Source organism: Bufo gargarizans, chromosome 3 (assembly GCF_014858855.1).
Source record: "Bufo gargarizans isolate SCDJY-AF-19 chromosome 3, ASM1485885v1, whole genome shotgun sequence".
Classification (NCBI taxonomy): domain Eukaryota; kingdom Metazoa; phylum Chordata; class Amphibia; order Anura; family Bufonidae; genus Bufo; species Bufo gargarizans.
This window is the reverse complement of record NC_058082.1, coordinates 28,735,918-28,751,317: the sequence shown is the minus strand read 5'-3', so window position 1 is coordinate 28,751,317 and position 15,400 is coordinate 28,735,918. Positions and strand designations below refer to the sequence as shown.

Genomic DNA, 15,400 nt, shown 5'->3' with positions numbered 1-15,400 from the left:
AGGGGGCACTTTTTGTAAGGGGGCAGCACCATTGTGAAGCGGCACTGAGAGGGTTTCTACTGTGAGTGTGCACAAGGGGGACTGGGCGGCACTGGTCGCGTGTGGACGGTCACTGGACACACTGGCGGTGGACGCCGTTGGTTTTATATGTCCCTGACTTTGTCAATGGTTTGGAGATTGTAAATGTCCTGGATTATCGGACGTTTTCTGCATTATTTTCTACATTACAGGATGCACACTAATAGCAGGGTCCGTGCAGCCAACACTCCAGCCGTCAGACATGTTCTGGCTTTCCCACTGCTGCTCCACAAATCATAAAAGCCGCAGAGATTTGACCAAATCTCCATGAAGCGAGGTCAGTGCCTCACCCTGTGTACCGTGGGGATGATGGAAACCCCCTTTAAGATCCCATAAAACTGTGCAGCAAGGAGCGGGAATCACATGGCGCTCACCTCAGCACTAGGCCCCGCCCCTCCTCACACCCGCCCCCAGGCCCCGCCCCCGGCAGACTTAGCTGCTCGGTGACGCGCGGAGGTCACAGTATGGGGCTGGCTCGGGTGAGTCGGCTGTGATTCTCCCCGGTGACCCTCCGCCACCGGCCGCAGACATGGCCATCGCTCACATCGCCACCGAGTACGTGTTCTCCGACTTCCTGCTGAAGGATGCGTCCGAGGCCAAGTACAAGGGGCTGCGGCTGGAGCTGGCGGTGGACAAGATCGTGTCGTGCATCGCCGTGGGGCTGCCCCTGCTGCTCATCTCGCTGGCCTTCGCCCAGGAGATCACCATGGGTGAGTGGTGCCCGGCACAGTGCCAGACACAAAGCCAGGTGGAGGCCCCGCCCCGTCTGCGCCCACCTGCCAGCAGACAATGGGCAGGGGGTTATCCCGGTGCCAGCCAGGGGGTTATCCCAGTGCCATGGTTATCCCAGTGCCAGGCAGGGGGTTATTCCAGTGCCAGGCAGGGTTATCCCAGTGCCAGGCAGGGTTATCCCAGTGCCAGGCAGGGTTATCCCAGTGCCAGGCAGGGGGTTATTCCAGTGCCAGGCAGGGTTATCCTGGTACACAACCTGTGCACTGCTAGCCTGGACTGTGATACCAGTGTGACTGCCACTAGGTGCTTCATTATTTGTGGCTGCATGTTGTCACTGTACCTGGATGTATGGGAGTATTGTCAGGTAGGTAGATGTACTGTATGGGAGTATATTGTCAGGTAGGTACCCTGGTTTATGGCGGCAGTATTGTACTGTATGGGGCTATTGTCAGGTAGGTACCCTGGTTTATGGCGGTATTCTTGTACTGTATGGGAGTATTGTCAGGTAGGTACCCTGGTTTATGGCGGTATTCTTGTACTGTATGGGAGTATTGTCAGGTAGGTACCCTGGTTTATGGGGGTCTTCTTGTACTGTATGGGGGTATTGTCAGGTAGGTACCCTGGTTTTTGGGGGTCTTCTTGTACTGTATGGGGGTATTGTCAGGTAGGTACCCTGGTTTATGGGGGTCTTCTTGTACTGTATGGGAGCATTGTCAGGTAGGTACTCTGGTTTATGGCGGTATTCTTGTACTGTATGGGAGTATTGTCAGGTAGGTACCCTGGTTTATGGGGGTCTTCTTGTACTGTATGGGGGTATTGTCAGGTAGGTACCCTGGTTTTTGGGGGTCTTCTTGTACTGTATGGGGGTATTGTCAGGTAGGTACCCTGGTTTATGGGGGTCTTCTTGTACTGTATGGGAGCATTGTCAGGTAGGTACTCTGGTTTATGGTGGTATTCTTGTACTGTATGGGGGTATTGTCAGGTAGGTACCCTGGTTTATGGTGGTATTCTTGTACTGTATGGGGGTATTGTCAGGTAGGTACCCTGGTTTATGGTGGTATTCTTGTACTGTATGGGGGTATTGTCAGGTAGGTACCCTGGTTTATGGTGGTATTCTTGTACTGTAAGGGAGCATTGTCAGGTAGGTACTTGTACTGTATGGGAGTATGGTCAGGTAGGTACCCTGGTTTATGGCGGTATTCTTGTACTGTATGGGAGTATTGTCAGGTAGGTACCCTGGTTTATGGCGGTATTCTTGTACTGTATGGGAGTATTGTCAGGTAGGTACCCTGGTTTATGGCGGTATTCTTGTACTGTATGGGAGTATTGTCAGGTAGGTACCCTGGTTTATGGGGGTCTTCTTGTACTGTATGGGGGTATTGTCAGGTAGGTACCCTGGTTTTTGGGGGTCTTCTTGTACTGTATGGGCGTATTGTCAGGTAGGTACCCTGGTTTATGGGGGTCTTCTTGTACTGTATGGGAGCATTGTCAGGTAGGTACTCTGGTTTATGGCGGTATTCTTGTACTGTATGGGAGTATTGTCAGGTAGGTACCCTGGTTTATGGGGGTCTTCTTGTACTGTATGGGGGTATTGTCAGGTAGGTACCCTGGTTTTTGGGGGTCTTCTTGTACTGTATGGGGGTATTGTCAGGTAGGTACCCTGGTTTATGGGGGTCTTCTTGTACTGTATGGGGGTATTGTCAGGTAGGTACCCTGGTTTATGGTGGTATTCTTGTACTGTATGGGGGTATTGTCAGGTAGGTACCCTGGTTTATGGTGGTATTCTTGTACTGTATGGGGGTATTGTCAGGTAGGTACCCTGGTTTATGGTGGTATTCTTGTACTGTATGGGGGTATTGTCAGGTAGGTACCCTGGTTTATGGTGGTATTCTTGTACTGTAAGGGAGCATTGTCAGGTAGGTACTCTGGTTTATGGCGGTATTCTTGTACTGTATGGGGGTATTGTCAGGTAGGTACCCTGGTTTATGGTGGTATTCTTGTACTGTATGGGGGTATTGTCAGGTAGGTACCCTGGTTTATGGTGGTATTCTTGTACTGTATGGGGGTATTGTCAGGTAGGTACCCTGGTTTATGGTGGTATTCTTGTACTGTATGGGGGTATTGTCAGGTAGGTACTCTGGTTTATGGCAATATTCTTGTACTGTATGGGAGTATTGTCAGGTAGGTACCCTGGTTTATGGTGGTATTCTTGTACTGTAAGGGAGCATTGTCAGGTAGGCACCCTGGTTTATGGCGGTATACACCCTACTGGCGGGGTCGGGGCGGTCTGACTCCTGCCGTGTGTGCGCGGTGTCAGACGTTCCCTTTCACACTTGTACGGGGGGTTTGTCTGGTTTTGGGGCCCCTGTAACTTGTGGAGGGAACAGACATGGAGACATCTTCTTAGTTCTCTTTAGGCACCAAATCCAAAACACTGAAGTGAAACTGACGAGAGCCCCGACCGCCGGGACGCAGGAAGTGATAGGAGCTTCATGACCTGTACAGAAGTCAGGAGCCGCCAGCAGTTTTCTCGTTGTATCTGTTAGGATCTTTTCACGTCCGAGGTTTCCACCACCCATAGGCGTCCGTATTAAAACTTCTCCTGCGCGGTGTGCGCTTTTTACTTGATGGCTGTGCTGCTCTGCACACGCTTAACCAACCCTGCCGGCGCGTACTTACCTGGTCCGCTCTTATCGATCTGCCAGGATGTGGTCCCCCTTTCCCCAAGGGCCACATAGTAGCTGCACGCTCTGCGTAGAGGTCATGCCTGCCCTTTGATATCGTGCTGCCGCGCAAGAGTGCTGGCCCGACGCTGCAGTACTGCATACAACCTGAGGACAAGGGTGGCGCTGTTTTTTGAATAACCCATCTGCATGTGAATGTCGCTGCAATGAAAGGGGTACGCTCTGATGATCAGTATCGGCACTGGGAGCTAAGTACACCTGAAGCACGTCTCCCCTGTGCTGATAGTTTGCTACAATGTATCAGTGCAGGTAAACGTATCAGCCCGCAGTCCAAGTTCTCGGCAAGCTCTCACAGGACTAAAGGGGGATATACATAGATCAGCTTCTGGATTAAAGGGGTTCTCCAGGGCTTAGATATTGATGGCCTATTCTCACCCATATCAGATGGTGGGGGTCCGACACCCGGGACCCCGGCCGACAAACTGCTAGCAGCAGCCACTGGAGGCTTGACCTGCCGAGAAGGCTATTGTCATGGCCCCTATTGGGGTAGGAATGGAGCCTTTCTCCTCCCAGCTTCATCCGCTCTATAGCTTCCGGCACCAGCTCCTACCCAAAACAGGGGTACCTACCGGGTGTCGGACCTCCACCGACCTGATATTAATGACCTATACCCTGGAGAACCCCTTTTAAATCCAGAAGCTGGTCTATTTGTGTCCCCTGTAGTCCTGTGAGGGCTCTTCCAGGCTGATACATTGTAGCAAACCATCAGGACAGGAAAGACTTGTGTGCTACAGGCTGGCCCTCAGAGGATCGTCTAGACTGGATACATGGTAGCAGATCTCCCTTGTTGTTAGGTCTATAGGGGTTTTCAGCCTGTGGATGTAAACGGGGATGTTTCCCTTCACTGACAGGCAGCTGAGATCTTGAAAACGGTGAGAAACTGAAGCAGACATTCTGTACACCTTTCTGTTACATAACCTGATTTTGCTCTGCAGGTTGACAGATTAGAAATAATTAGACGTTAATTGCCAGCTGTGGTGACGCCCCCTCCGGTTCTTCCCCATTCTTGGTTATGTAATCGGCCGTGGCGTTTCATCTCCTATAATTGGTACCCGTGTAACCAGTGGGTGGCATCACTAAGCCGTCTCACCCAGTACTAAAATTAGACCTGTGATAAATCATGACATACAGGTAGGTGTGCCCCCGCGCCTGTGTCTCTGCCGATCTTGTGCCAACCTCAGGGATGGGCAGAGGGAAGCGGAAGGCAACAAAGGGGCTACTGAAAGCCTGTGCGCCCTGATGCGATTATGCCCTGGCACCGAATGACCCTGGCTTAAGTTGAGTCATCGTGTCTAAGAGGTTTTAAGGCTGCGGACACCTTTGCACCGATGTTTCTTTTTTATTGCTCATGAGCTTCCTAAATGCAACCTGTCAGTAGCTTTCATGCCCCTAAAGTGCCACCCTGCCTATACAGTAGATGATCAACCATCTAACCATGCCCCTAAAGTGCCACCCTGCCTATACAGTAGGTGATCAACCATCTAACCATACCCCCATGTGTATTATTAGCTGCTGCCTTGATCCCCGCATGTGCCAAATATAAATTACTTCATTGGAGCCACGCGGCTGAAGAGTCAAGGGGGCCGAACCCTAAGCGCACCTGGCCTGATTGGTGCCTCCCCGCGCACCCGTCCTGGCCTGATTGGTGCCCGTGATGCAGAGTGCACACGGGCCAGTGCCCGTGTATTGCGGACCCGCCGTATGCGGGCCACAATATGGCCACGGGCACACAATATTCGTGTGCAAGAGTCCTAAGGGTCCGGTCTCGCGGAGCGGCTGCCACAGCACCCAGTGCCCATAAAGAGGTTTTCCAGGAGTAGATGGAATATCCTTAGGATAGTTCATCAGCATATGACTGGCGGGCATCGGACTCCGATCAGCTTACATGCAATTTTCTGACTGCCACCAGTGAAGTCATTCTGTGAACTGACCATACGGTTGTGGCTGAGGCTAACGTACGGGCAAGCAGTGGGTATCTATGTGGGCGCTGCAGGTCTTGGGTAGAGCGGAATGTGATGGAGATGCTCCTTCCTCAGTCTCTCAGCCGCTCGTGCAGATGTTGGTGGCTGGTTGATGATCTCATTGCAGTGGTTGGATGCGGTTTTGCTTGTAACTAATGAGAAGTGCCAAGTTTTTCTGCCAGGAACTATCCAAAGCGCACTCCTGGCACGACGCCCTGTGTTATGCCTGTAAGAGACACCGAGGGTGCTACATGGCTGATACTCTGATACTTACCGCAGTGTATTACATTACTCATGGTGTCAGATCTGCTGCATTAGATACTGTAATATCTGCTTAAGCACTTAAAGGGAACCTGTCACCGGGATTTGGGGTATAGAGCTGAGGACATGGGCAGCTAGATCGCCGCTAGCACATCCGCAATACCCAGTCCCCATAGCTCTGTGTGCTTTTATTGTGTAAAAAACCCTATTTGATACATATGCAAATTAAGCTGAGATGAGTCCTGTCCCTGACTGATCTCACATACAGGACTCATCTCAGGTTAATTTGCATATGTATCAAATCGTTTTTTTTTTTTACACAATAAAAGCACACAGAGCTATGGGGACTGGGTATTGCGGATGTCCTAGCGGCGATCTAGCAACCCATGTCCTCAGCTCTATACACAAAATCCCGGTGACAGGTTCCCTTTAACCCCTTAAGGACTCAGGACGTACCGGTACGCCCTAAGTTTAAATCGCGATTGCGGCGGGGGTTAATTGTGACAGGATGCCGGCGTGTAATAGCAAGCGATCAAAAAGTCATATGCGCCCCAAAATGGTGCCAATAAAACAGTCATCTGATCCCGCAAAAATCATACCCTACCCAAAGTAATCGCCCAAAAACTGAAAAAATTATGGCGCTCAGACTATGGAAACACTAAAACATGATATTTTTTTTTTATTTCAAAAAAGAAATCGTTGTGTAAAACTTACATAAATAAAATAAAGTATACATATTAGGTATCGCCGCGTCCGTGACAACCTGCTCTATAAAAGTATCACATGATCTAACCTGTCAGATGAATGTTGTAAATAAAAAAATAAATAAAAACGGTGCCAAAACAGCTATTTCTTGTTACCTTGCCTTACAAAAAGTGTAATATAGAGCAACCAAAAATCATATGTACCCTAAACTAGTACCAACAAAACTGCCACCTTATCCCGTAGTTTCTAAAATGGGGTCACTTTTTTGGAGTTTCTACTCTAGGGGTGCATCAGGGGGGCTTCATATGGGACATGGTGTAAAAAAACCAGTTCAGCAAAACCTGCCTTCCAAAAAACCGTATGGCATTCCTTTCCTTCTGCGCCCTGCCGTGTGCCCGTACAGCGGTTTACGACCACATATGGGGTGTTTCTGTAAACTACAGAATCAGGGCCATAAATAATGAGTTTTGTTTGGCTGTTAACCCTTGCTTTGTAACTGGAAAAAAATTATAAAAATGGAAAATCTGCCAAAAAAGTGAAATTTTGAAATTGTATCTATTTTCCATAAATTCTTGTGGAACACCTAAAGGGTTAACGACGTTTGTAAAATCAGTTTTGAATACCTTGAGGGGTGTAGTTTCTAGAATGGGGTAATTTTTGTGTGGTTTCTATTATGTAAGTCTCGCAAAGTGACTTCAGACCTGAACTGGTCCCTAAAAAGTGGGTTTTTGAAAATCTGCTACTTCTAAGCCTTGTAACATCCCCAAAAATAAAATATAATTCCCAAAATGATCCAAACATGAAGTAGACATATGGGTAATGTAAAGTAATAACTATTTTTGGAGGTATTACTATGTATTATAAATGTAGAGAAATAGAAACTTGGAAATTTGCCATTTTTTTTTACAAATTGTTTGGTAAATTTGGCATTTTTTAATAAATAAAAATAGATTTTTTTTTTTTACTTCATTTTACCAGTGTCATGAAGTACAATATGTGACGAAAAAGCAATCTCAGAATGGCCTGGATAAGTCAAAGCATTTTAAAGTTATCACCACTTAAAGTGACACATGTCAGATTTGCAAACAATGGCCAAATCCTTAAGGTGAAATAGGGCTGAGTCCTTAAGGGGTTAAAGGGTTTCTGTCATCAGAAAAATGGGTATTAACCTGGCTGACATTAGCGACAGTGACATAACTATATTAGTCCCAGGTCACTATGTGCCGCCGTTATTTAAAAAAGCTAACTTTTATAATATGCAAATGAGTCTTTAGGAGCGGAGGGGGGGGGGGGCATTGCACCTGCTCCTAGGGACTCTGTTCCCTTACCTCTTTCCACACCCTTCTACACTTGATTGACAGGGCCAGGCCAGCGTTGGTCTCCTGTCTGCCGTGGAAATCTCGCGCCTGCGCCATTCTGTTCAGGATTTGGTGCAGTGAGGGAAGGACATTCGCCGACAGCCGGCTTTCTCACTGCGCCTGCGCTGAATACTGAACGGGACAGCGCAGGCGCAGTTTTTCTAAATAACAGCGGCACCATGATGGCTAGAAGTGGCAGGAATATACAGAGAGTTTAAATTGCCCACCACCCCTCCTCCCTCTGCGTTTTTCCTGCCCCTATGGGGTAAGCATGCAGAAAGAGTCCTTCCTGTCGGGAGGTGAAGATCTCCCGCTACCTTCCCGCGGCAGTAGCTAAGGCTTGGCAGCGGGAGCAACATGGACGCTCACTCCAACTTAAGCTGGGACCTGCGCTCCATCCATGTGTGGGTCTTCCTTCCACTACTATGTAGGAAGCAGACCTCGGATAACTTAGATCATGGGACACTCGCTCTGGTTCTTGCTGGAGCCTGAGTTCCATCCAGATTGCTATCCTGCTTCTACAGGGTACGCTCGTGAGACCTGGGTCACGTGGGACGCGCGCAATGCTTGTGACGCGCACCTCCGGCTTCACATATCAGAAGCAGAGGAAGGGTAAGCTATAGCGCACCATGCAAGGCGCACAAGGATGACGTCAGATGCCGGTATTTGAAAGCAGGGCGCTCATGCAACCTGGAAGCTGCACCTCCTGTGAGTTCCCCTATGTGGGGAGTATGATTTTTGCATTTGTGTCATTTTTTCTTTTCTTGACCCAATGTATGATACTTGGTTGCTCTTCTCTGTTCCTTATGGAGCAAGAGAATCTAGAGCAAGACCTCTAAAGTGCGCTACTTGTGCCAAGAGACTGCCTGATGACTACAAAAATAAATTATGTAAAGTCTGCATTTCAGACATCGTAAAAGAAGAGCAGCCATCTATCTTTTCTGAGATGAAATCTTTTATTCAAGAAGAGATCAGATCTTCCATGGCGTCACTAAGAGCAGCTGGTCCAAATCCTAAAAAACCCAGACTGTCCGTTCAATCCGCCTCTGAGCCAGATGACATTGACGAGGATGCCTCTTCCTCCAGACCAGTTTTTCAAGAGGATCTCTTGTCTGAGGGAGAAATTGTGGAGGATGATAAAAAATACTTCTTCTCCTCAGATGAGATGGAAGAATGAATCAAAGCCATAAGATCCACTATGGGTATCATACTCCTAAACCACGTACAGTACAGTATGAGATGTTTGGGGGTCTAAAAGCAAAAAAAATCTGAAGTATTCCCCATCAACAAAAACATTAGTTTTGCAGTAAAAGATCCCAAGGGTTACCTCCACCACTTTCCGTATGTGGCGCTTCCATTCAGCATTTCTTCAGCCCCAAGGACATTCACCAAGCTGGTAGCAGAAATAGTGGCGTTCCAAAGAAGGAAGGGAGCAAATATCGTCCCATACTTGGACGACTGTCTAATAATTGGAGACTCAAAAGAAGAAACCTCCAAGGTAACAAGAGATTTTATGAACACCCTTTCAAATCTGGGCTGGTTGATAAACCTGAAAAAATCTACACTCACCCTGTCCACAAAAATAAGATTCCTGGGTGTAGTGTTAGGTTCTGTATCCCAGAGGACGTATCTACCTCAGGTCAAGATAAAATCCCTAAAAAACAAAGTGACAACGTTTTAGAACTCTCGCAGATGCTCCATTCGGCAAGCAAATGAGTCTACTAGGTACCCTAACTTCTTGGATAAACTCAGTCCCATGAGCCAGGCACATACCAGAACCATCCAGAATTTGATCCTAAAAAAACTTGAACAAAAAGAAGTCCTCACTAGACAGAATAATCAGCATTCCATCGGTGGTCAAAATAGACTTGAACTGGTGGGGAAAAAAGAAGAAAAACTTCTCCAGTGTCAGTCATCATAATAAACAGGTCTTCAAATTTCGGAGAGCTGTACGCAGTCCTTATGGCCGTAACAGAAGGTTTCTATCTACTAAAGGGCAGACATCTGAAAGTTCTTTCAGACAATATCACAACGGTGGCATACCTAAAACATCAGGGCGGCACAAGATCCAGCCCTCTAGCAGAGGTAGCAAAAAATAATATTTTCTCTGGTAGAAGAAAATGTTCTCTCCTTAACATCGATTGATCCATCTAAAAGGGTCAGAGAATCTAGAAGTGGATTTCCTAAGCCGACAATCCTTACATCCAGGAGAATGGTCCCTAAATCAGAATTTTTTTTTCAGGAAATCGCATCCAGGTGGGGTGTTCCAGAGATAGACCTGTTCGCATCCAGAAAAAATACTCGGGTCTGCAGATTCTATTCGCTAGACCCCAGGGACCGACTATTCGCAGTAGACGCCCTGTCAATAAGCTGGAGATGGGGCCTTGTCTACTCTTTTCCACCCTTCCCACTGATTCCCCATGTGATACAGAAAATTCAGAGGGAACCAACAACAATGATCCTAATATCTCCTCACTGGCCGAAAAGAAGCTGGTTCTCGGTTCTGAAAAGAATGGCACTGGAAGAACCATGGAAAATACCCTTACAGGAGGGTCTCCTCTCTCAGGGACCAATAAAGCACCAAAATCCAAAGATCTACAATCTAGCTGACTGGATCCTGAGAACGAATCTCTCAGGAGACAGGGCCTTTCAGACAGAGTAATTCGTACTCTTAAAGCAAGTAGAAAAAAGTCAATTCCGCTATTTATCTCAAGATCTGGAAGAGATTCTGCAGTTGGCTAGGAGAAGAACATCCGGACATCTCTTCTCCAATAAAAATAAATAAATACTTGATGATTTTTTTTTAACAGAACAGACTAGAAGTTAGCTTAAGACCTAGCACACTTAAGGTCCAGATACCAGCTCTTAGTGCTTTTTACGACACAAGTCTTGCAGAACACAGGTGGGATAAGGAGACTCATCTGAGGAGCTTTGAGATTAAAGCCGACCTTGAGATCTAGAATTCCTCAATGGAATCTCAACATAGTATTAGAAGGATTAACTAGATCTTCCTTCTTTCCCTTAGCTGAAATCTCTATAAAACACCTGTTCAAGACTGCCTTCCTGATAGCCATCACTTCAGCCAGACGTTTAAGTGAAATTCAGGCCCTCTCCTGTAGAGAACCATATCTTAAGATTTTTGAGCACTGAATAGTGTTAAGGCTAGATCCAGGATCCCTCCCTAAAGTGGTGTCAGATTTTTACCAAGACAAGGAAATTGTGTTACCATCAGTTACCAGCTCTCCAGAAGATTAGGTAGAAGATAAAATGCATCTCCTTGATGTAAGGAACACCATCTTACAATATTTAGAAGCTTCTAAAGTATTCGGAAAAGACGACAACCTTTTAGTTCAGTTCGGAGGAAGAAACAAAGGAAGGAAGCTTTCCAAGTCCTCAATAGCTCAATGGATTAGATCCACCATAGAGTGCTGCTACTCCATTCAGAACATACCCTGTCCAGAGGGTATAAAATATCAGGGCTACGGCCTCTTGGGCAGAAAAAGCTGGTGTTTTCATTAGCTTTAATCTGCAAAGCAGCTACCTGGTCTAGTCTCAGCACAATTGTAAAACATTATCACCTTTTTAATCTTTCTGCCTCTGCAGATTTAGCTTTTGACCAAAAAGTCCGGCCACCGCCAAGCGCTGCTCCCATACAAGTGAATGGGAGTGCACCGCGCATGCGCAGACTCGCTCCCATTCATTTCTATGGAGCCGACGGAAATTGCCAAGCCAGCTGGCTGACTCGGCTATTTTCAGCGGCCCCATAGAAATTAATGGAGTGCAGCTGTGCATGTGCAGTGTGCCCTCCACTACTTTCGCCGCTCTGTTCTCCTTGTAGGTGCGGGTCCAACCTCTAGCGATATGCCCCCATTGTCTGTGATGGCAAAACCCCCTTTAAAGTCCGCTGATTTGTACCTAGAGGCTCAGCTCTCTGCAACTGCCGCTCCCTCTGCACTTTGATAGAACCAGGCAGTTTAAATGTCATCACGCCCGGCCGGCCCTGTCAATCAAAGTGCAGAGTGCTCCGCAGTTGCAGAGACTCTAGGTGTAATGGTAACGCCCCCGTTGCTCCTAGAGGCTCCTTGGCATATAATAAAACATCATTTTTCTCAGCGATGCGGGCACATATAAACATAGGACCAACACAGATGCCTTCAGCTGTCAAGCGCACATGTAACAGGTCAGCCAGTATCATAGGTACAAAACCGCTGACAGATGTCCTTTAAGGAAAGTCCTCATTCTTTCTAGCTTGTCAGGTTGAAGGAGTTTACACACTGATGCAGGATCAGACTACGCAGAGCATTTGTTTGTAGTCTGTTACCCATGGAGACACATGGATGCAGGGCAGCTGTGCACCCAAAATTGTAGTTTTTTAAAAAAAGGCTCCGTAAACTCTCCTTATAATACCCGTATTCCTTAAAGGGGTTGTCTCACTTCAGTAAATTGGTATTTATAATGTAGAGGAAGTCAATACAAGGCACTTACTATTGTATTGTGATTGTCCATATTGCTTCCTTTGCTGGCTGGATTCATTTTTCCATTACATTATACACGGCTCGTTTCCATGGTTTACGACCACCCTGCAATCCATCACTGGCACTGTCCACGCTCGGTCACTGGTATTAGACTATGAACAGTGGAATGGTAACACCCAGTTGTAAATTTAGTCATACATTTCCAAGAGGGATAATAGAGGAACAGCACCAGATAACGTTCCAAGAACAATTCTGGAGCAGATTTTTATTTTATGGGGAATAGAATCATTTACTAAAACACATTTGGGAAGAGTGAGCAGAAAGTTCCTGTGGGAGGTAGCGGGGCAGAGCACTCAAATATTTCCACCGGTCCCATAGAGATGAAAGCGGTGGCAGCGCACATGCAAGACCAGTAGAGTACGGTGCCTCAGTGAGGCCACTAGGCAGGGAGGCATACTGAGGGTGTGACCACGGCTAGTCTCAAAGGTGTTTTCCAGTCCGTAGATCTTGATGACAAGGTGGCGGTCAAACGAACTGGCTAATTTTCGGCAGGACTGGACGGCCATCAAGTGTGTATTGGGGTGTCCCATTTCGCCTCTGACAGCGGATGTTGGGGGGCGGGTTGTTGGATTTTAAGGATTTCAATACGTCTCAAGAAAGCTTGCCAATACCAGAAGTGTCTGAAAGCGACTTCGTGCTCTCAATAGGAAGAGGGGACTATCAACCGGCCATCATCTTCATTTACGGCAGGCATTGTAGGGACGCTGAGTGGACATTACAACTATATCTGTCCCATGATGCTTATGGATGGAAGTCTCCTTTAAGAATGATCTGTTCGAGACTTCACATCACGTCTGCTGGCGTCTCCTTACTGGTTAGTGCACAGGTAATGTCTTCGCCCCCCCGGCAGCAGACTATATCTTTTTGTGCCTCGCTCCGGACGCTGAATGTCCGAACCAGTCTGCTCCCTACTGCTAAATCCAAATGTTCCTCATTAAACATTGCGATAATTATCTACTTGTGATTGTCGGCTTCTTTATTAGACAGAGGCTCATTATGAAAGCAGCAAACGGCGGGTAGTCACAAAGAAGACGCGGTGCAGTGGTGTCAGTCACATTCTGTTCATCCTGTCGGGCTCGCCGTCTGCCAGGAATACTACCGTCGCCTTCTGTCTGGATCATAACTTCATGAAATATTAATCGATGCTGTGTCCCGTTAAATATCATCATTATATTCAGCACTACATAGACTAGTGCAGTTGATGAGGATCAGAAAATGTTTTATTTTTTTATTATTATTATAATTTTTTCCATTTTCCATGTTAATTTTCCCGCTTTTTTTTCCCCACCAGCCATTAGGTTATAGGCTACAGTCTGGTGGTCTGTTCCGGCAGAGGAGTCGACTACAGGAGATGGCGTATCTGGCATAGCCGGATACCGCCGATCACCGAGAGATCACCATTGACTATAATGGGATCCGACAGCTTTCTGGCATCAATGCCAGCCTCAGCCAGACAAATACGGCTGCGTTCAGCCACGCCTGTTGGTAATGCCAGTAGTAGCGCCGGCTTGTAAATCCCCTGCTGACACCAGAGCGCAGCTTCTGTCCCAGGGATATTCTTCTGTTTGTACAATAAATGGATCCCCCTGGAGACGAGCCGGGGAGCAGGAGCACTCCTCCCATCATCCTACGCTTAGTCAATACCGCGTACGTGAAGAGAATAGAGCTATGAGCTTTTAGATAATTGCCCCATGTAAATGAGGGCAAAACCTTGGATATTAAAGAGGAGATCACCTGTAATTAAAGGGTTGTCCTGTTACAAACTCCTCTCCCCTATTCACAGCATAGGCAATAAGTGTCTGACCGGTGGGGGTCTGTACTCCCCTCTTTGAATGGAGCGGACGTTGCGCATGCATGCATGTTGCTGCTAAATATATAACTCTGTGTGTCGGCTGTAGGGCTGCAAAGATTACTCGAGTAACTTGATACAAAAAAAATCCTTGATGCTAATTTTTTGCATCGAGGATTCGTTTGTCAAGTGACCTCGGAGCGTGAGTGAAGCGCTTGCTGTTACTCGCACTCCGAGGTAGGGCTGCAGTAAACGATTATTTAAGTAATCAAGTGTTCTATCGATTACTCAATTAATCGTAAAAAATAATCTTATAAGAAAAAAACTTCTTAAAATAACGTATTGCTTTATAAAATTGTGCCCCCATGATGGCACTGCCATCAGCTTCTCCATGCCATCCAGATTGCCATGATGCCCCGCTTCCCTAGTGCCTCCTATGCCATCCATGTCCCCCAGTGCCATCAGATCAGCCCCTCCATGTGCCAAATCACAGTTGCCCCCTTGCCCCGCCAATAACTTTATACATGACAAATCACAGGTGCCACCATTAGCCCCCCCCCCCGCTGCGCCTACACATGGGGTCCACAGGAGACGTGTCTTCATCCCCAGCATGCACTGGGGAACTGATGTCGCACACAGCGCCAGCAACGCGCTGACGATGTGTGAACGCAAGGTCCTGCAGCGCGGTGCCGACAGGAGGTGGTCATGTGATTTAAACAAATACTTGATGCAGAAAAACTGCATCATGGATTTTCTGGCCTTGATTAAATCGATGAATCGTTTCAGCCCTACTCCGAGGTCACCCACCGGCCATGGGACATTGTCAGGACATAGTGCACGTAAGAGCGCACTATGACCTGACGCTGTGTGACGTCAGGAGAACAGTGCAGCGCGCAAAGAAGAGGCTGGAAGATCTGTGGAGTGTCGGCGGCGCCCCTACAGGGGAGGTAAGTATTAAACTGGCGCTAGGGACTGATGGCTAGGAGCTTAGATGGTAACAATAGGGAAGCTGAGGGCACGGAGGACTGACTGCATGAGGGAGTGATGGCACAGAGAACTGATGGAACTGGGGGGGCTGATGGCACAGAGGACTGATGGAACTGGGGGGGCTGATGGCACAGAGGACTAATGGCATGGGGGGCTGATGGCACAGGGCTAATGGCATGGGGGGCTGATGGCACAGAGGACTAATGGCATGGGGGTGATGGTACAGAGAACTGATGGCACTGGGGGAGCT

The 15,400-nt window shown here is 47.5% G+C and overlaps 1 protein-coding gene across 1 annotated transcript in view; it reads left to right on the top strand.

Moving 5' to 3' along the window:
- Positions 1-512: 512 nt before the first annotated feature.
- PANX1 (pannexin 1) overlaps positions 513-15,400 on the top strand; it is a 31,682-nt gene continuing 16,794 nt past the window's right edge. Inside the window, exon 1 of the mRNA XM_044285299.1 lies at positions 513-788. Coding sequence (XP_044141234.1) covers positions 608-788 — 181 coding nt within the window. The 5' untranslated portion in view covers positions 513-607. The remainder of the gene's footprint in view (positions 789-15,400) is intronic.